At 35.3% G+C, this 21,834-nt stretch overlaps 1 protein-coding gene across 1 annotated transcript; it reads left to right on the top strand.

The window, feature by feature from the left end:
• The first annotated feature begins 1,037 nt into the window (after positions 1-1,037).
• Positions 1,038-11,913, top strand: LOC127449983 (UBA-like domain-containing protein 1). The gene is made up of 3 exons (XM_051713656.1): positions 1,038-1,284; positions 1,613-1,666; positions 10,448-11,913. Exons 1-3 carry the CDS (start codon positions 1,177-1,179, stop codon positions 10,742-10,744), a joined length of 459 nt encoding a protein of 152 aa, XP_051569616.1. The 5' UTR covers positions 1,038-1,176; the 3' UTR covers positions 10,745-11,913.
• The last annotated feature ends 9,921 nt before the right edge of the window (positions 11,914-21,834 follow it).

The raw sequence follows: 21,834 nt of genomic DNA, 5'->3' as shown, positions 1-21,834 counted from the left end.
GGCTTACCCTCCTTGTGAAGGGTGTCAATGATTGTCTTCTGGACAACTGTCAGATCAGCAGTCTTCCCCATGATTGTGTAGCCTAGTGAACCAAACTGAGAGACCATTTTGAAGGCTCAGGAAACCTTTGCAGGTGTTTTGAGTTGATTAGCTGATTGGCATGTCACCATATTCTAATTTGTTGAGATAGTGAATTGGTGGGTTTTTGTTAAATGTGAGCCAAAATCATCACAATTAAAAGAACCAAAGACTTAAACTACTTCAGTCTGTGTGCACTGAATTTATTTAATACACGAGTTTCACAATTTGAGTTGAATTACTGAAATAAATGAACTTTTCCACGACATTCTAATTTATTGAGATGCACCTGTATATATATATATATATATATATATATATATATATGTATGTATGTATGTATATATATATATATATATATATATATATATATATATATATATATATATATATATATATTGTTTATTGTGTATTCTATATATACTTTTTTCTTTTCAATATTTATCTATTTTTTATTCAATTTTAATTATTTTTTAAAAGTCTTGTTGCTGTTATTGCATTGTTGTACACTGGAAGCTCCTGTCACCAAGACAAATTCCTTGTATGTGTAAGCATACTTGGCAATAATAAAGCTCATTCTGATTCTGATTCTGATTTTAGAAATTCACATTCACAGTCAGCCAGGATTACTTTAATCAGTGAGTGAAAAGTTCCAATAACAGGACGGTTACTGAGATTAAGCTAGTAGTATTCGGCTGGTCACGTGATCCTAACATGGCAGCCCCTATGTGCAGACCCTTTCCATGTAGAATAAAACAGCTTTTATAAGGTTACCGACATGTTAATCCTCATCTCATCTCACGTCTCATACATAGGTGACAAAATTACAGTTAATTCTTTCAAAGTAAAACTTTTTTTAAATGAGGAAAAAATTACTGAGTGCAGCTTTAATGTGACTTATCCGGACTTTTTGCATACTTGCCTACAAATCCCAGAGTTCTCATCTGAAACAATCTCCCAACAGGGGACGCTACTGTTTGATTCAGAAGAACACTTTTTGGTTTCATATCGACAAGTTGATGTTTGCGTACGTCGTTTTTGAAAGACTGCCAGCTGAAACTTTTATCTCAGGAGATCACATAGGTTTCTTGACTGAATATGGAAGAATTAAGGCATCAAGTTATGATAAACCAATTTGTTCTCACAGCCGGATGCGCGGCAGATCAAGCAAAGCAGCTTCTTCAAGCTTCACACTGGCAGTTTGAGGTATGTACATCTCAATTTTAAATGTGGGACAAGAACTGTAAACAGATTTCACTACGACTAACTCTTATTTTGGTATATGGTTTCATTATGTTGTATACAAACATAAAAAGGGAAGCTCATTGCAACAGCAACTTAAAAGCCTTTTTACACATGGGACTTCCAAATATTTATCGAAGATTTTAAGTTGGGCAAAGAATGTTGCTGTTCAATGAAATAAAGGTCTAAAAGGTTAATTAAGTTATGACCAAAGCCCTTCAACAAACATTTTTTATTTCCTTATATCTATTAATGATAACCAATTGATACATTTTTAATGTTTTTTTTACAGACTGCTCTTAGTACTTTTTTCCAAGAAGCTAATGTTCCTTACAGCCATCAGATGGTAAGTATAAATGATTGTCGTTTTTGTCATTGTGTCTTGATGGTTTCTTATGTCTGTTATGATGACTTCCGCCATGTTGAAAACACGAGTCAGACAAAAATAAACAGAGACTGGCATGTGTCTCGCGAAGGCTACATTTATGTCGTTTAAATGATCGATTTGACAGTTTGAAGTTCGTATGGTCACCCGTTGGCAGTTCATTAAATGTAGCTATTTTTAAAGATTTAAAAAATAGTCTGGACTCGTGGAGTTGGCGTTTTTGCAAACGTGTCCAAAGTTGTGGGGGAGGGAGGGCGATTCCAGGAAAATGAGAGAACACGCGTTTGACGCTGCGTGTTTACACCCTCTTATAACAATAAAAACCTGTCATTTGGAACACAGTGTAGCCAGTTCGAAATTCGAATCCTCCATGATTTAAAACGATTAATAAACACGTTTGTTGCTTAGATATTTTTAAGATTCAAATAATTTGCTTGGAATTATCAAAGTCTTTCTAGCAAGTCAGTCCACTGTCGGCCATTTTTGGAACACTCTCTGGAGGCTATTTGAAGTCATGCCAGTGCAGCTCATATCTACTTGAATGGGGAAAGACCGAAACCTCAAAAACGTTTGGTCAAGATTATGCTCGTAGAACATATTTCAAATCAGCAAGAACATCTGTCAATACTGGTATCATAAATTGTGCTGCTTTACCCCAGATTACGATAAAAACGAAATTTTCCCTACTTGTATAGTTAATGCACATGCGCGATCTCGAGATCATTGACAGGCCATGTCTGTATCTAAACGTTGATTGGCTCTTTTACCTTTAAGGCGGGACTTCCTTTCTACATCCGTTGACCGTTGGGCGCTCAGAGCTTCTTGATTGGGCGTTCCAACTTCTGCCATTTTAATAGAAGTGGCCCGTCTTTGCTAAATATTCTCTGGAATTATTCAGAAGTAGTAATGCTACCGGTCACATGCAAGGCGAATCAAATTCAGTTAACCCTTGGAAAACACCACAGCAATCACTGATTCTGTTTAATTCGCTCTGGATCTCCCTAATGTATGGGACTATTAAAACAACTACCATTAGTGAGAGTGTAATGCCAGTGTGTTTCAGACAATCCAAACCTAATGGTAGTGCAATTCAAACACTTTTAAACAATTCAGACTTTGACAAAATGTCATTTTTTGGTGGACATGAGCATGCTTATTTGCTTAAAATGTTTGTGAAGCTAATTGAGGCCAGATAGCCGAAATATGCTGTATTATCAGTGATTTTTCTTTGTTTTTTTTTTTTTGTTTGTTTGTTTTGTTTTATTTGTACTATTACAGACTTAGAGGAAATAATAAATTTACATATATATATATAATATAAAATATAAAGCATATAGAAAGCAATTAAAATTGTAAATAATAGTTTTTTGATTGAATTAAAAATTGAATTAAAAGCAATGTGTAGACACACTAATAAAATAATACATAATTAAAATAAGAAGTTCAAGTTATATTGTATAAAACAAAGTATCATCATAAACTACGTTTCCATCCAAGGATTTTTTGCGAACAAAATTTTAGCGCATCAAAATAAAGCTGATGGAAATGCAAATTATCAACATAATATTTTTCCCTTTAACTCTAGCACATAAACTCTATGTCAATACTTAAAATGTCAAGAAAAACTGGTTTGGAAACACTATGTCGAGAAAATTGGCATTAACGCAAAAATGTAGTGCCGCATGACAGAATTTACCTCAATCGTTAGCCTGTGTTAATCATGAGGACAGTATACATCCTTGAAAGCCAATTTATTGTACGTGATTATGGATTGATCTTAATGGCATATAGATCCGATGAGGCAAACATAACACTTTCAGGAGTGCCAACACAAATATCTCGTGTCATGCACATCGACAAGTGCACGGAGAACAAATGAATGGCCACTGTTTGCGATTAATTTAATCACGGTAGACATCTGTTTATTTATTAAAGTTGCTTTTCCACACCATTCAAAATAATAGACGGCAGTCACGGAATTAGCCCACAATACAAAAAACATATCATTTCTGTGCACAATAAAAAAATACACAATACTAGGAAAAAAGCTTCAGTTTTTGGAACACTAACATATAGCCCAATTATTTCAAATTATTGTTTAGCTTACTTTTGAAAAAATGCCAGCAAAATTCCCTGTATTAAATAAAATAAATTACCAAATGAAAAAAATAATATTGTTAGGCCTATATAATTGCCTTTTCGTTACACAAACTTAAATTAGTCTTACCCTGTTCTGTAGAAAAAAAAAAGTCAGCTGAATGACATTCTCAGAATGTTCTGCACTGTCAAACTTTCAAGACTATAAACAATCAGAACTATTTGTCCAATGCTGAGTTCGCTTTCAGAAAACGAGCTTTTGAACCTTTTAAAACTTTTAAATCTAACCCTCTTTACCTCGGATCGCATTTGCTGAGCTTCTTCAGAAAATGTAAATTGCATTATGACATTAAATTAATTTTAGATGACAATCAAGTTCAGTTGGTCGTTAAAAGTTGTTGGACAAATATGCGGGACATAATGCAGCTGTGATGGCAATGCTTTAGATTAGATGATTGTTCAAAATAGCCTATTGAATATCAGGAATGTATGATATGTAAACCTGATATTACACCACATCAATGTTTCTTTAATAGCTGTGCACACAGCATATACACATCGATGGATGCTCCTTATACCAAGACCGAAAGTTTCCCCCGCTAATTGGTGCAGGTTGCCAGCTTGAAAAGGGCCATGACGATTCAACTTCTGGTCGGAACCGGTGGCAACCTGCAATTGGTGCAACATCAGGACCAATATTACAGTCCTATCAGAAGGACAACTGCTCCCTTTTTAATTGCAATTCCTCATCTTCTGATTGCATTTATTTGTGAAATTAAAATAACAGTAAGCTGTCTAAATTCAATAAAGTGTCTCAATATTCTCCCCATTTTACCAAAACTTCTGAGGAAAAATATTAGGGACATCTGGGAGGCGAAAGGTACACAATTAGCGATTAACACACATTTCTGTATGGAAACGGCTTAAGGGCAGATTTCTTTTGCGATAAAACAAAACTTATGCGACAAAGTGTGTTTTTTTTAGGCATGACGTCATCACGCACACCATTTTTATCGATTAAAAGACCATTTTAATGGAAACAGGCAGAAGACGACAAATTTCGCAAAAAAATTTTTTACGCATTTTCACTTTGTCGATAACAAAATAGTGGATGGAAACTAGGCTATATTGGTCTAACAGACAAAGGCAAATTAGCAGAGACAGGCCACTTCTATTAAAATGAATGGGAGAAATTGGAACGCTCAACCAAGAAGCTCTGAGCGCCCAACAGACAACAGATGTAGAAAGGAAGTCCCGCCTTACACATAAAAGAGCCAATCACCTTTTAGATACAGACATCGCCTGTCAGTCAAATAGGGTTGCACAGTATACTGGTGCCACAGTATTTTTTAAACGATAGTACCATTAATACAGTAGTACCGTAATTTATATTGTATGTGCAGTAGTAAATATTATTTTCGCTAAAACCTTCATTTGAATTAGACCTATGTCTGCAATAACATTAAAATAGTCTTTTCGAGTGGCGTCCTCTTCACGCAGTACCCTGTAAGAGCACAAAATACTGTTTAGAATTTGCCCCTTATTTGGTATTGTTTATTTTTCAATTAGTTGTTTTCCCATGCTTCAGACACACACATCTGAATCCCAGCATCTTAATTTGGCAGTCGTGTCTCCTAATGGATAATATGGATTTAAATAAAACTTTGGACCGTGAGAATCTTTTTAAAAAACACAATTCACATAGCGAGATTTTGAATTATTTTGGGTTTTGCCTGATGAGACTGGGAAAACCCATTTGGCGTGAATGTCTACAAAGATTTCAAGCCAAATGGGGAAACACCAGCAACTTTATTAAACACCTTCGGACACATCCCACGGCTTCTGCAGAATACACACGGGTTAGTGCCACTTCATTTAACCTAAATGCTTTATATTAAGATTTACTGTTTCTCTTAAAATCGAACATTGCACTTGTTTATTTTTTTCCAATTACAAATGCATGGTGTCAGTAACTTTACTTATGATCAGGGCTGCGTTTCCCAAAAGCATCATAAGCATTCACACCAATGGTCTCTACGATCAACTTAAACTTGCAATGCTTTTGGGAAACGCAGCCCATATCGGTATGGTCACGGTTTGATTACATTCCTAAAACGTGCGATCAAACCGGTGTGTGTGTGATCTGCATTTGCACTGCTCTTTACCAGGAGAGAAGGGCTGAAGCGGCTGTAATAATGAAACAACTGCTCAAAATAGTCTTTTCGATGTTACACTATCTTTATTTTTATGTTACCAACATTCAAATAATCACAGAATAATGGAATAAAAGTTTAAAGCCGTGCCGTTTGAATTGGCTGTTTTGAAACAGCATAGTTTTTTAATTTTTTTATTTTTTTTACATCAAACAAAAATGTATTGGGTAACAAGTTAATCCATTTGAGCCTTCTCCCTGTTCATCCATCAGTTATTTCCACCACTTCCAGAGCAACAAGTGAAATGGCTAATTTCTAAGAACCACTATGACAAATTGTGTAAAGAATTAACACACTGTCATGTGGTATTGTGATACTTTAGCTGGTAAAGTATCATACGATATGATTATGTGTGATAAAGAGGAGGGCGGGGCCGGGCCATGATTACGCATGCCTGGCCCCCAATCGGACTGATCAAACGAGGAGAGGGATAAGTGCAGTGGGATGCAGCAGTTCGAGAGAGAGAGAGCCACATGCACCAGCCGTGTGTGCGTTTGTGTTTTTTTGTTTCATTAAGTATTATTTTGACTGTTCAGCCAGTTCCCGCCGCCTCCTTTCCCATTTTAACCTTGTTACATTATGGTATCGTGACAACCCTACAATCAATTTGAGAACGTGCATGTGCATTAGCTATACAAGCAAGGAAATTGTGTGTTTTAGCATAATATTAGCTAATGAAGCACAATTTATTATTCTAATATTATCCAATTTTATTGTCGATTTGAAATATGTTCTTTGATTGTAATCTTGACCAACCGTTTTTGAGATTTCGGTGTTCCCTCATTCAAGTAGATAGGAGCTGCACTGGCATGACTGGAAATAGCCTCCCGAGAGCGTTCCAAAGACGGCTGACAGTGGACTGATTTGCTAGAAAGACTTTGTAACAGATTAATTTAGTTGCTTCATCCATATTGCAGTTGCTATGGTGATGATTCTGTTCATTGGATTCAGACCTTTTTATTCATTCAATGCCTTGCATACAGGAGGTATTTATATATAGTCACCAACTAATTAACATTGCCAGACAAAATACTTTTACCAAAAAAAGCAGTTCCTTTAAAACTTTACATGTTTTCAGTGCTTTTTTGTTATTTGTTTTTTTTCCCCAAAAGGTTTATATATGATTCAAAGTAATTTATAAAATTAAAGAAATTTGGTTTACATCTTGTGACTGGGAGGCTGAGAGGAGTAGGATTAGACTTTATAAATAAGGTTTCAGTTTCAAGGTCCTACCAGTTGTTTGCCAAGTTCTTAGTAGTGTCATTTTTGTATTCATGTTGGATTAATAATTGCAAAAAATCTATTCATATATAAATAAAAATAAGCTTTTACATAGTTTTAAATAAAAAATGTTGCTAAATGTTGACTACACATCTTGAGGTATTAAAGGTATAGTTCACCCAAAAAATAAATTTCTCATCATTTACTCACACTCATGCCATCCCAGATGTGTATGACTTTCTTTCTTCTGCTGAACTCAGAATAAGATTTTTAGAAAAAATGTCTCTGCTCTGTAGGTCAATAAAATGCAAGTGAATGGTGATCAGACCTTTTGTAGCTCCAAAAAACACTTTAAGGAAACATAAAATTAATCCATAAGATTCCAGTGTTTTAATCAATATATTCAGAAGTGATATAATAGGTTTACTCTAAATCTCCTAACTTTCACATCTGAAAGTCACATGTGGTGCCTGTTTAGTTTCACTTTCATTTAGAGTAAAAAAGGACTTAAATATTGATCTGTTTTTCACCCACACCTATTATATCGCTTCTGAAGATATGGATTTAACCACTGGAGTTTTATGGATTACTTTTGTTTCCTTGATGTGATTTTTGGAGCTACAAAGATCTGATCACCATTTACTTCCTTCTAAAAATCTTCATTTGTGTTCAGCAGAAGAAACAAAGTTTTTGGGTGAACTATCCCTTTAATAAAAAGTCATATTTTCCTTGCATTATGTTCAAAAATGTTTTCAAACATTTTTAAGCATGTAGGGTATACCACTCTGACTTTGATTTGGTGGGTATTATTATTTCAAGTAATAAACATATTTTAAAACATAAACATTTGCTGCTGCTTTATGAAAAAAAAAAATCTACTTAAGGGTGTTCCCTATCTGTCACTCACTCGAAGTTGACTGGGTATGAGGCCGGGGCGATAGCACTGGGGGCGATATGGGGACTTCAATGGGAGCACCTCCGCCGGGTAACCCCCCACGGACCTCCCATTCCTCAGCACACTCGCTTGCCCCGGTCGGGCTCTCGGATGAGACTGCCGGCTCATCTCAGGGCGAGTTCAACCTCTTATTCAGGGCCCTGGAAGATGATGAGTTATCGAGCACAGCATCGGAGAGCGGGCTCGTTCAGTCTGATGTGGAGGCTTCGGCTGGGCTTCCTCCTTCGGGTATGGTCGCCCAGTCTCGGGCCGACACAGAGATGACGGATATGCTTTCCTGGGCAGCCGCAAGCGTCAGGCTAGAGTGGAACCCTCCACTCTCCCCTGAACCCTCACGGCTCGATGATTGGTTTCTGGGTCCCGGCCCGGTCCCTTTCTTCCCGGAAGTGCATGAGGGGCTGACAAGATCATGGGGGGCACCTTTTACTACCCAATCCCGATCTTTCAGCTCCCCGCTCTCACAACCCTCGATGGTGGGGTGGCCAAGGGGTATTCGGGGATCCCACAGGTGGATAAGGCGCTCGCGGTGCACTTGAGCCCGCAGAGTGCCACCACCTGGTGCAGGCGCCCGAAGCTCCCATCCAGGGCCTGTAGGTTTACGACGTCTCTAACGGCTAAGGCCTACGGTGCCGCTGGACAAGCCACCTCCGCCCTGCACGCCATGGCTCTCCTGCAGGTACACCAAGCCAAGGCACTAAAAGAGCTGCACGAGGGTAGTTCTGACCCGGGATTGATGCAGGAACTACGCACGGCGACCGACCTCGCTCTCCGGGTGACGAAGGTCACAGCGCGACCTCTCGGGCAGGTGATGTCCACCCTGGTGGTCCAGGAGCGCAACCTTTGGCTCAACCTGGTCGAGATGGGAGAGGCTGACAAGGCACGGTTCCTTGATGCCCCCGCTTCCCAGGTTGGCCTGTTCGGCGACACCGTCGAGGACTTTGCCCAGCAGTTCTCGGCAGTGAAGCAGCAGACAGAGGCTATTCAACACATCCTGCCACGGCGAGGCTTAAGACCCCGCACCCTGTCTGCTCGTCGCCAAGGGTGTCCTCCTGCAGCAACAGCAACGGCTCCGCCGCAGCCTGCCCTGGAGCCCACCGCAGGAAGCATCGACGCAACATCTTGTTCCCTCCGTCAGGGAACGGAGGTTACGAAAGTAACCAGGACGTTTTCCAAGAATTTCAGTCTTTGAATGATTTTTTTTTTCTACATCCTTACAATCAAAATTAATTTGTTAACACCTTTACATTTATTTTTACTTCAATCTGAAAAGTTAGGCTAAGTTGCTCTGGTAAGAGCATCATATCACCCTGAAGGGGTTTATTTTGTGATATAATGACCAGCTTACTTTACATTATCCCACATTTTAAATGGCTACTTAAAAAAAAATGGACACAAAATATATGATGAAATCATCGTTCTCTGGAACAATAGTCAATTATACTTGGTGACAGAATGCTGTGTATGTCCAATAAAGTATTTCACAGAGACTTTTAATAAACAGACGTTTCCTCCTGTGTCTTGTCAAACTAAACTCATGCATGAGTAGTAATAGTTTCAGGGGCTTATCTGAAGGATTTTTATCTCATTTGTACAAAATGAACAAATGTGTCATGGTCACAAGATAATAGGCTTTGTAACATTCTTTACATTCGTATTTGATTTTAACTGGAGCACAAAAACACTGTTGATTGTCAAAAGATGTCACGGTTGTTTGCCACAAATGTTGTTTTTACCCTGATTATCTGTTAACTCTGGGCTCTGAAAGACTAAACGTTGCTATAGCAACATTTGTGTCAGTGCATCAGGTCTGGTGTTTATTCAGTAGAGGTAGCCAATCATTACTGAATCAACTTCTGTTTGTCCAAAGGTCTACAACCTTAGTCACCTCCACATTTAAGCAACTTCCATGTTTCAGAAAATGTCTACCTGTTGCTGGAATTCAGTCAGTCTGTCTGTATATCCACCAATCCTCTCAGACGATCTTTGCAACCACATAACAAGGCCTACTACATATCTTCAAACTTGAATCTTTTTTAAACTGTCCAAAACTCTTTACTTTATAAGGCTTACAAAACCTTCAAACTAACCTTCTACTTACTGTTGTAAACTTCCAGAAAAGGCTTTGTCAAGCAAATAATCAAAATCTTCCTTTCTAGTATACTTTGCTATGTTGCTGAAAGAAAATTTCTGAATTAAAACATGTGGTAATGCATGATTCCAACAATTAAGTTAGCTCTGTCTGTGTTTCAATTCCAGATGTGTACTCCATCCAACACACCCGCAACACCGCCCAACTTCCCTGATGCCCTATCCATGTTCTCCTGCCTGAAAGCCTCTGAGAGCTTCGGGAACAGTAGTCCCATCGCTTCAATGGCTACATCACCAGCTCCACACGTCAACTGGGCCATGAGCCCTCCGTCAACCCCTGGTCACCAGGGACGATGGACTCTGGGTCAGCTTGCCACACAAACGGCATCACCAGGCTGGCCGACAGCTGTTACACAGCAACCCTCCACTGAGCATGCTAGTATTGTTGTGGAAGCAGAAAGATAGAGACTGCTTTAACTAGCCATCACACCATACAGGAAGAGGAGAATGGTCTTTCCTCTTGATTTCGGCAGTTGTGTACAGTGGATATGGAGCAATGCGGTGAGAGAACTGGTGGTGGAACAACTCATGGCCACTCTACTGAGGGCACAGGAGATTAGGGACTCTTTTAAAATTATTTATTTGTTGGCGATTACCAAAAAGATGGACAAAATGTGTAATTATGTAGCATATTCTAAGAGAACCTCAGACGAATGAATGTGTTACGGAATCGTTTTATTCTCTTCTATTTCAGCAGTTCTCAATTTATGGTGAATACACAACACTATTTTGCACTGCATAATCGAAAGTTGCAGTGATGTAGGGTTAAAGGGCTAGTTCACCTCAAAACTATAATTGAGTCTTTATCAGCTGTCATTGTATTGAAATGATGGACTGTAATATTCATTACATTTTCCTTTTGTGTTCAACAAATGAAACAAAGTCGAAGAGGTTTGGGTGATTAAATAATGCTAGTATTTTTATATTTGGAAACCATCCCTTTAATGGACATGGTTTACAGCCATAATCATATGATCTTTCCAGCCTGGTTTGTAATTATTGACTTCCTTATGACTCTCTGTGATGCCTAAAGTTTAAATTCATTGGCATTTTGTATGATTAGAATAAGTGTTCAGTGTTCTCCTCTGAACACTGAATTTTATGGTTCTGCGTTAGAGATGTTTAGCACTTAAAACACATTTGTCTGTTTTATCATGAATCCCTATTTTATTATAAACCACAAGAATGTTTTCCTATATTTCCTTATATTTCTATTTTTTCCACAGATGATCTCCCTGTAACTGTGTTCACACTGCCTCCACAATATTTGTGGACTATGTGATGGTTATTATTTACTATTTGTTTTGTTTTTAAATAAATATTGTACACTGTATATTGCAAAACACTTTGCATGACACCTTTTTTCAGTAGCAATGTAATTACGTTACATCTGCAATTTGCAGTTTTGTTATCCTATTGTTTAATTAGGGACAGTGCATTCACACCCAATCTTTATATCTTTTTATACAGTGGTAAACAATTACAAATGATCAAATTAATGTTTTATTAATCAATTATTTTGTTTTTCACAAAACAAATGATATGATTAAAAATAGGAAAAAGGTCAGTGTACTGATCTGTAAATAAATGGGTATTCAAACCATGTAACAAAAATAAATAATTGAAATAATTAATTTGCATGCTTCCCTCAGTAATGGGAAACCTACAAATATCAGAATACTAAAATTGTGGTTTCCAGGAAAAGTCAAGGAAATTTGTAATGTTTTATTAAAAATTTTAATGGAAATTTCTAGAGTGACTATATTATATATATATATATATATATATATTTTCTAGTTATGCTCAACTCTAAAATATTTTATTGGCTGAAAATGGCTTTTTGTGAGTGCAATCTATATAAATTTTTTTTATATATATACAGTATATATATATATATAAATCCAGTTGTTTTGAACGGCTAGAAAAGTCATGGAAAAGCCATTAAAATGCATTGGTCAAAAATGTGGGAACCCTGAATTCTTCCAGTCAAGATACTTTTTACTATTCATTACAAGATATTATGATGCCTTGCATTTGTGAACTAATAAGGTTGAATATTCAAGACTGTAAATGCGAACAAAACATACTGCAGCTGCAGTTCATATAAACACAATTCTGATGAGGAGTGGAACATGTTTACTGAGACCATCTGTTTCACTTCAGCCTCAGCAGCAGTGTAAAGATCTCTCTGTGTTATGCCCCTCATATCACTTAGCTAGTGTTTCTGTGTTGCACGACTCACAAGTAAAGTGGATATGAGGGTGAGAGCAGGACTTACAGAAGTTTTGAGCAGAATTTTCATAATTTTGAATTTTGGGGTGGGGGTGATTTTCTCCCCAATTTGGAATGCCCAATTCCCAATGCGCTCTAAGTCCTCGTGGTGGTGTAGTGACTCGCCTCAATCCGGGTGGTGGAGGATTTTTATTATTAGGGGTTCAAGCGCTTGGCGCTGAAATCCTATTGTAATTAAGATTTTTAGGGGTTCAAGCGCTTAGCACTGAAACCCTATTGTAATTGTGGGTGGCACGGGGTGGCAGAAGGGTGGCACGGGGTGGCAGCTGCCACGCAAAAAAAAAAGAGCTTTGCCACCCCAACTAGGACCTCAATCGCATCCTGGATATGGTGCACAACGGGTTAATTCGTCTGTGTCGTGCGTGGTCCATAATAATGTCCTCCCATTGATTTTACCACTGGAGCCTTATGGATTACTTTTATGCGACATTTATATGCGTTTGGAGCTTCAAAGTTCTGGTCACCATTCACTTGCATTGTATAGATCTACAGAGTTGAGATATTCTTCTAAAAATCTTTGTTTGTGTTGTGCTGAAGAAAATAAGTCATACACATCTGGGGTGGCATAAGTGTGAGTAAATGATGTGAGAATTTTCATTTTTGGGTGAACTATCCCTTTAAGTGAATGTTTACTTCTGTGTGCATTGTTAAAATAGACTGCTTATAGACCTTACTCATACTTGCGCCATCTTTGATTTTTAATGGGAATGACAACAGTGCTGTGAGGGATAGACTTACCATCTCTTCAATGGCACAAATGGTATAAAGCTGTATACAGCTCATAGATCCCATCTTATTTTCCACAACTCATGTTGTCAGGAGTTCTTTGTATACTGAATGTTCTTGGACAGATATTTTATCAATGTTTTGTCCGCGGAATGATCCAAAAACACTTTTAACTGCAGAACAGCCCATTGAAGAGACTGTAAGTCTATCCCTCACAGCCTCATTGTCATTCCCATTAAAATTCAAAGATGGCACTAGCATGAATAAGGTCTATGGAATTTCCTTTCACTTTTCTCTGGTTTAAAGAACCCTGTTGGACTCTGTAGAGTACTGGCCAGCTGCCTTTAAGCTCATCACTGTTGCACAGTTGCTATGCCAACACTCTGCTTGCAGGATTGAAGTCCCACATGTCACTGTTAATCATTAGCACACAAAATAAGACTTCATTTGAAATACAGTAATCAGGTTTCAGTGTGTCCCTCTGAAGTCCAGCTATACAAATATGTACTAATAAAGTTAGTTTGGGAGGAGCATGTTCATCTAAACCTGCCAATCACAATACAGGAGTAATGTATATAGATGATAGTCCACGTGTTTAGGTAGAAATTCAGAAAATGTTACTTTAAATTTGACAAAAGTAACCTAACTATAACATAAAAAAAAAAAAGATAAGAAAAGAAAAAAAGCTTTTGTTTCAAATAAAAAAAAAAAAAAAAAAAAAACAAAAAAACAAAACATGGATAACAAACAGGAAAGCGTAACGTCAAAAGGACTTTGCGTGAGTGACCAGTGGTGGTCACTGTGTAAAGTTTTGTGTCCTGTCTTTTTGGAATGCAACACAAGTGTATTGTTTACTGCATACTGCACAGGAAATTAAAGGTCCAGTTGAGCACATTGCATTGTTTACATTGCACATACAATGTAGCAGGTTATTTGGTTATTCCATGTGCACAGTATACATACTGCACAGCACTGAAATATTACCAATAGTTTAGTAGTATATGGAAGGCCAAATTGTCTTTTAATGTTCCCAGCATTACTTATCATAATTGCATTTTTACAAGTAAGAATTCCAATTAGAGAGCTCTTTAATTTAATTGGTACTAGTAAGAATTTCCATTACAGAGCTCTTTAATGTAATTGATACTAGTAAGAATTCCAATTACAGTGCTCTTTAATTTAATTTTTACTAATAAGTATTCCAATTACAGAGCTCTTTAATTTAATTTTTTACTAGTAAGAATTCTGATTAGAGAGCTCTTTAATTTAATTGATACTAGTAAGAATTCCAATTACAGAGCTCTTTAATTTTATTTTTTACTAGTAAGAATTCCGATTAGAGAGCTCTTTAATTTAATTGATACTAGTAAGAATTCCAATTACAGAGCTCTTTAATTTTATTTTTTACTAGTAAGAATTCCGATTAGAGAGCTCTTTAATTTAATTGATACTAGTAAGAATTCCAATTACAGAGCTCTTTAATTTTATTTTTTACTAATAAGTATTCCAATTACAGAGCTCTTTAATTTAATTTTTTACTAGTAAGAATTCTGATTAGAGAGCTCTTTAATTTAATTGATACTAGTAAGAATTCCAATTACAGAGCTCTTTAATTTTATTTTTTACTAGTAAGAATTCCGATTAGAGAGCTCTTTAATTTAATTGATACTAGTAAGAATTCCAATTACAGAGCTCTTTAATTTTATTTTTTACTAGTAAGAATTCCGATTAGAGAGCTCTTTAATTTAATTGATACTAGTAAGAATTCCAATTACAGAGCTCTTTAATTTTATTTTTTACTAGTAAGAATTCCAATTAGAGAGCTCTTTAATTTAATTGTTACTAGTAGGAATTCCAATTACAGAGCTCTTTAATTTCATTATTACTAGTAAGTATTCCAATTACAGAGCACTTTAATTATATTTTGTTTTACTAGTAAGATTTCCAATTAGAGAGCTCTTTAATTTTTACTAGTAAGAATTCCAATTACAGAGCTCTTTAATGTAATTGTTACTAGTAAGAATTCCAATTACAGAGCTCTTTAATTTTATTTTTTAGTAGTAAGAATTCCAATTAGAGAGCTCTTTAATTTAATTGTTACTAGTAAGAATTCCAATTACAGAGCTCTTTAATTTCATTGTTACTAGTAAGAATTCCAATTACAGAGCTCTTTAATGTAATTGTTACTAGTAAGAATTCCAATTACAGAGCTCTTTAATTTTATTTTTTAGTAGTAAGAATTCCAATTACAGAGCTCTTTAATTTTATTTTTTACTAGTAAGAATTCCAATTAGAGAGCTCTTTAATTTAATTGTTACTAGTAGGAATTCCAATTACAGAGCTCTTTAATTTCATTATTACTAGTAAGTATTCCAATTACAGAGCACTTTAATTATATTTTGTTTTACTAGTAAGATTTCCAATTAGAGAGCTCTTTAATTTTTACTAGTAAGAATTCCAATTACAGAGCTCTTTAATGTAATTGTTACTAGTAAGAATTCCAATTACAGAGCTCTTTAATTTTATTTTTTAGTAGTAAGAATTCCAATTAGAGAGCTCTTTAATTTAATTGTTACTAGTAAGAATTCCAATTACAGAGCTCTTTAATTTCATTGTTACTAGTAAGAATTCCAATTACAGAGCTCTTTAATTTCATTGTTACTAGTAAGAATTCCAATTACAGAGCTCTTTAATTTTATTTTTTAGTAGTAAGAATTCTAATTAGAGAGCTCTTTAATTTAATTGTTACTAGTAAGAATTCCAATTACAGAGCTCTTTAATTTCATTGTTACTAGTAAGAATTCCAATTACAGAGCACTTTAATTTAATTGTTACTTGTAAGAATTCCAATTAGAGAGCTCTTTAATTTCATTGTTACTAGTAAGAATTCCAATTAGAGAGCTCTTTAATTAATTGTTACTAGTAAGATTCCAATTAGAGAGCTCTTTAATTTCATTGTTACTAGTAAGAATTCCAATTACAGATCTCTTCAATTTCATTGTTACTAGTAAGAATTCCAATTACAGAGCTCTTTAATTTCATTGTTACTAGTAAGAATTCCAATTACAGAGCTCTTTAATTTCATTGTTACTAGTAAGAATTCCAGTTACAGGGCTCTTTAATTTCATTGTTACTAGTAAGAATTCCAATTACAGAGCTCTTTAATTTCATTGTTACTAGTAAGAATTCCAATTACAGAGCTCTTTAATTTCATTGTTACTAGTAAGAATTCCAATTACAGAGCTCTTTAATTTAATTGTTACTAGTAAGAATTCCAATTACAGAGCTCTTTAATTTTATTTTTTACTAGTAAGAATTCCAGTTACAGAGCTCTTTAATTTAATTGTTACTAGTAAGAATTCCAATTACAGAGCTCTTTAATTTCATTTTTAACTAGTAAAAATTCCAATTAGAGAGCTCTCTAATTGTATATTTACTTGTCATATGTTTCCATTGACTCCCATACATTTTTAATTACAGAGCTCTCTTATTGAATTGTTACTAGTGAAAAAATGGCATTAAAATATGTTTAATTGCAGAGCTTATTAATTTAATTACAGAGCTCTGCAATTATATTCTTACTAGTAAGAATATAATTGTAGTGCTCTTTAATTGCAATTCTTACTAGTAAGAATGCAATTGCAGAGTTCTGTAATCGGAATTGTTACTAGTAAAAGTCAATTGCAGAGCCCTGTAATTCATTTGTAGAGCTCTGCAATAGCATTTTTACTAGTAACAATGTAATTACAGAGCTCTGTAATTATAATTCTTACTAGTAAAAAATCAATTATATTTCTCTTTAATTGAAATTTTTACTAGTGAAATGCCATTGCAGAGCTCTGTAATTGAATTGTAGAGCTCTGCAATTGCATTTTTACTAGTAGAATTGCAAATAGAGAGCTCTGTAATTTGAATTTATAATAGTAGAAAATATATTGTAAAACTCTAGTACAAATACAATTACAAGTAACCATGAATGCATTAAAAGCTAAATCGGCTTGCCATAGTAGTGTGCTATTTTGAACACACAGTATGAAGCCTTAGGCTGCATCTAAAGTCACAATTACCTAAAGTGCAATCACACACTATATGGAGAAGGAGTGAATGAATATGTCCATGACATCAAATCTGACTGACAATACTACAAAATGGCTGACACCCAAAATAGTGCACTATATAGCGAATATATCGGTGTTTCTTCAACATCTGCACTTTAAAATCTGTGGTCTTATTAAAAGATTTTTCACACTATCACTAGTTTATTGAATTTGTGTACTAACAATGTCCAACAGTATATTATGTAATTTTTAACCTTTTTTCTGCAAGTCGTGAAAATTCCTACCACAGTGTCATTCCCACCATTGTATTTATTTGAATTTCTTGGTGGAAATAACAGAGATGGAAATTATATTTTTAATGTTTTTTAAATAAAACGGACCACTCTTTTGTCTTGCTAAAGCTAATGTTAGGGTTAAAAAAAAAAAAAACTGGGTCATAAATACACACAATTAAATGATATTTTCACACTTTTATCATTTGTAATTTCATAATTTGGCAAAATTGTGGCTTGATTGGAAATTAATGCCCAATGAAAATATTCTGCTTTCAAATGATATTTACCTGGATTTTTCTTTGTTTTCGTCAAACATCACTTTCATCTAAAGCATGCTCTTCACTGACAAGTGTCGACTTTGTGCTTTTTGGAGCTTAAAAATTCTGATCTCCATTCACTTGCATTATATGTACCTACAGAGCTGAAATATTCTTCTAAAAATCTTCATTTGTGTTCTGCAGAAGAAAGTAAGTCACATCTGGAATGACATGAGGGTGTGTAAATGTTGAGAGAATTTTCATTTTGGGGTGAAGTATCCCTTTAACACATTCATCCACACATAACACTTTGTGTGTGTGCTATGTTTTTGGAAATACCACCCCTGTTGTCATAGTTACATCTAGTACCTAATAAATTAAAATATTTACATGATATGAGGCATATTTCAATGACAAGCATTACAAGTTCATTTTTATTTTAATGAAAGTGCACAAATGCATAATCACAAAACTAACCGTAGATGTGCCACGCAATGTTCCTTATAGAATTATAAATTGACATGTACATAATGTTTAATTGAATGGAGTATCATCATTAACTCCACCCTTGTTTTCCCCCTAAAAACCATAAATATTCACCTGTAGTTAATGCCAAGAACACAAGCCAGGAACAGCTGAAAAGAGAAAGGGAAATGACCATAACTTTCAGTCTAGAAAAGGAAATGTGAATTGTGTTTTTGTTTTTTGGCCTGTGGACTTTTAGAAAATAGACTCTCTCAAAACACACTAATGTATAATGTCCAACTTTGAATATACATACATCAGAATTCTGTAATTGTTGTCATTTTTTTCTGAACATCTGAAATGATGTCTTTTTTTAGATAACATTTTATGGAGGAAATGATGGTGTCATAGGCTAATTTCATAACTAGCATTTTATCTATCCTACATATGACAAATTAAATAATTTCTCGTTTTTTGCATAATTTGACAGAATCGCAGCTTGAATGGAAATGACGCACACTAAAAATATTGTTCAAGTGATATTTAATTTGATTTTTCTTTGTTTTCTTCATGTCTCATATTTCATATCAAGCCTGCTCCTCTCTCATTTGGTTCTCTTCTTGGTAAGCAAGCACACACACTTTTGATAAAGGGGGCAAAATGTCATAATTAAATAAATCTTTTTCTCCATATTCATCCATATTAAACAAATTCCCTTAATCATCAATCACAGTGGGTTAGACTAAAGAAAAGCTTGTAGAGCTTCACAGAATGGGAAGTGGCTATAAGAAAATAGCTAAAGCATTGAAAATGCCCATTTCCACCATCATGGCAATAATTAAGAAGTGCCAATCAACTGGAGATGTTACGAATCGGACCGGAAAAGGATGTTTGTCAATATTGTCTCCACGCACGGTGAGGAGGATGGTTCGAGTGGCCAAAAATTCTCCAATGATCACAGCTGGAGAAATAAAGAAATTAGTTGGTTCTTGGGGTCGGAAAGTCTCCAATACTACAATCAGACATCACCTACATCACCACAAGTTTTTTGGGAGGGTTTCAAGAAAAAAAAAACATCTGCTCTCATCCAACAACAAGCTCAAGCATCTTCAATTTGCCAGACATTACTGGCACTACAAACGGGACCGGGTTCTATTGTCAGATGAAACAAAAATAGAGCTTTTTGACAGCAAACACCAGAGATGGGTTTGGTGCATACAGAGAGGTAGCCATATGGTGGTGGATCTTTAATGTTGTGGGGGTGTTTTTCTGACAGAGGTCCTGGACATCTTGTTCGGATACATGGCATCATGGACTCTATCAAATACCAACATATAAAAAATCAAAACCTGATTGCCTCTGCCAGAAAGCTTAAAATGGGCTGTGGTTGGATATTCCAGCAGGAAAATGATCCAAAACACACATAAAGATCAACAAAAAATAGTTCACTGACCACAAAATCACAAAGAAATATTTGTTTTTTGATAAAACTTGTGTTGTGTTTGGAATTGTTTGATATCTGAGGATAGATTTTTGTGAATATTTTGAATGAAAGACCAAAAGGATAAACAATAAGGATATATTTTCACAGCCTTCTTTTCTCATATTTACCAAGGGTGCCAATATTTTTGGCCACCACTGTACCTACATTAGTTCAGTTAACATCCCCTTTTGGATATTTCATGAGTATTATCGACATTCAGGGCAATCTTTGTGATAAAGTTGTTGCCTATTAACATCAATCTTCAATTTTTCAGTTCTGTTTCCTTCTGTTTCTTCTCCATTCTCTTCAGATAACAACTGGATTCCTATTAACATTTCTATTGTTGGCCAGTAAACAAGCAACAGAACCCACAAGCTTTTTCTGATGCTTGAGTTTGCACTTTGGTTGAGCTGAATGGCATATTATTTATGCAGCATTTCTAATATGCTCTTGGTTACTTAAACACCTCACTCCAAAAAAGAGCAATTTTGTATCAATCCTAATGACGTTTTATACAAATACATACAAATGAGAAATTAACGTTGGACAAGTCTACAGATGAAATAAAAACCTCTACCAACTGAATGTGAAGCATAACAAGCAAGTTCACTACAGCTTTGAGAAATTGTGAGTGGGAACAAAGTCTTCCGGACTAATCGTACAGTTTGTAAACAAAATTAATTACAGTAATTGATATTGCATGTAACACATACAGTAGAATACATTATTTTCATTAAAAACACAACAAATAACAATAATGCTTAATATTACACAGTACTGCAATATATAAATTACTATACATACATGCTGTTCACAATCAATAATTAGTACATAACTGTTTAATTAGTGTGATTACTACCTAATTGTGATGGATACCACTGCAAAATATGAACATAGCAACATTTGTGATAGATAAATTGTTTTTTGAAATTAAAATACAGGAATAAATGTTGAGGCAATATACTAAACCCTGTATGATGTAGCCATATAGTAACAATTTATTTTCTTTTACTTTCTCACCTTTCAGAAAAATTTAAATATAATACATTGTTGGAAATAAAAGGGCAGGAAGTAACCAATATCATGCTGTATTTAAGGTACATGACATTTGATTTTGCCTCCAAGTCAAAATCTGGGGGAGACACCTGCTGAAGCGCTCCACAAATTGCTCTATTAAACATATTTCGGTATGTTTTTTCTACATAATTTTTTTTTTCTGCACCATTGATAGGTTTATAAGATGTTTTTGTTAACTGATCAACTTATTCGTTTTACATAATTTTTCAAATATAAGCGTTGCCATATGGCAATGGTGTACCACAATGGAAAAACTGCTATGTTGCCATATGGCAACTATGTACTGCAGTGGGACTGCACTAATACATTTTACCATTTGGAACTTTTAGAAATGGTGGCATCTATTATATTATTGCATTTATTTATTTATTTGGAAATGTTTGCCATACTATATATATATATTTTATGTATAAATAACAATCATAATTTTTTCTTTTCAGACAAAATGAACATGGTAAGGTTTAATGGAAAGGGCTAGTAGAGTTAATTATTCTAATTGACAACAGAGAGTGAGGATAAGCCAGGCTGTAGTGACCTGGATAAAACACATCAATTATTCATTCAATTTTATTTTGTATAAGTTCCAAGTTTATCAGTACATACATTGAATAAATAAATATTAATTGTTTCAAGGAACAATTTGTCACGGATCCACCTGACCCTCCTGCAACTTACACACACAGAACACTGCACCTGCCTCTCATCACCGCGTCAATCAGCTCCTCTACTTAAGCCCCATTCTCCCTTCACTCAGAATACAGACTCACTTACCTGTGACCTCTCCTCCATTCCTCTCCACCGTAACTCCAACGATCTCTCCAAGCCTCCACACCTACATCTACCTTCCACTGTGTGTTTGTCA

Source organism: Myxocyprinus asiaticus, chromosome 13, assembly GCF_019703515.2.
Source record: "Myxocyprinus asiaticus isolate MX2 ecotype Aquarium Trade chromosome 13, UBuf_Myxa_2, whole genome shotgun sequence".
NCBI classification, from domain to species: Eukaryota; Metazoa; Chordata; class Actinopteri; order Cypriniformes; family Catostomidae; genus Myxocyprinus; species Myxocyprinus asiaticus.
The sequence above is the reverse complement of the archived record's forward strand: the minus strand, read 5'-3'. Positions and strand labels throughout refer to the sequence as shown.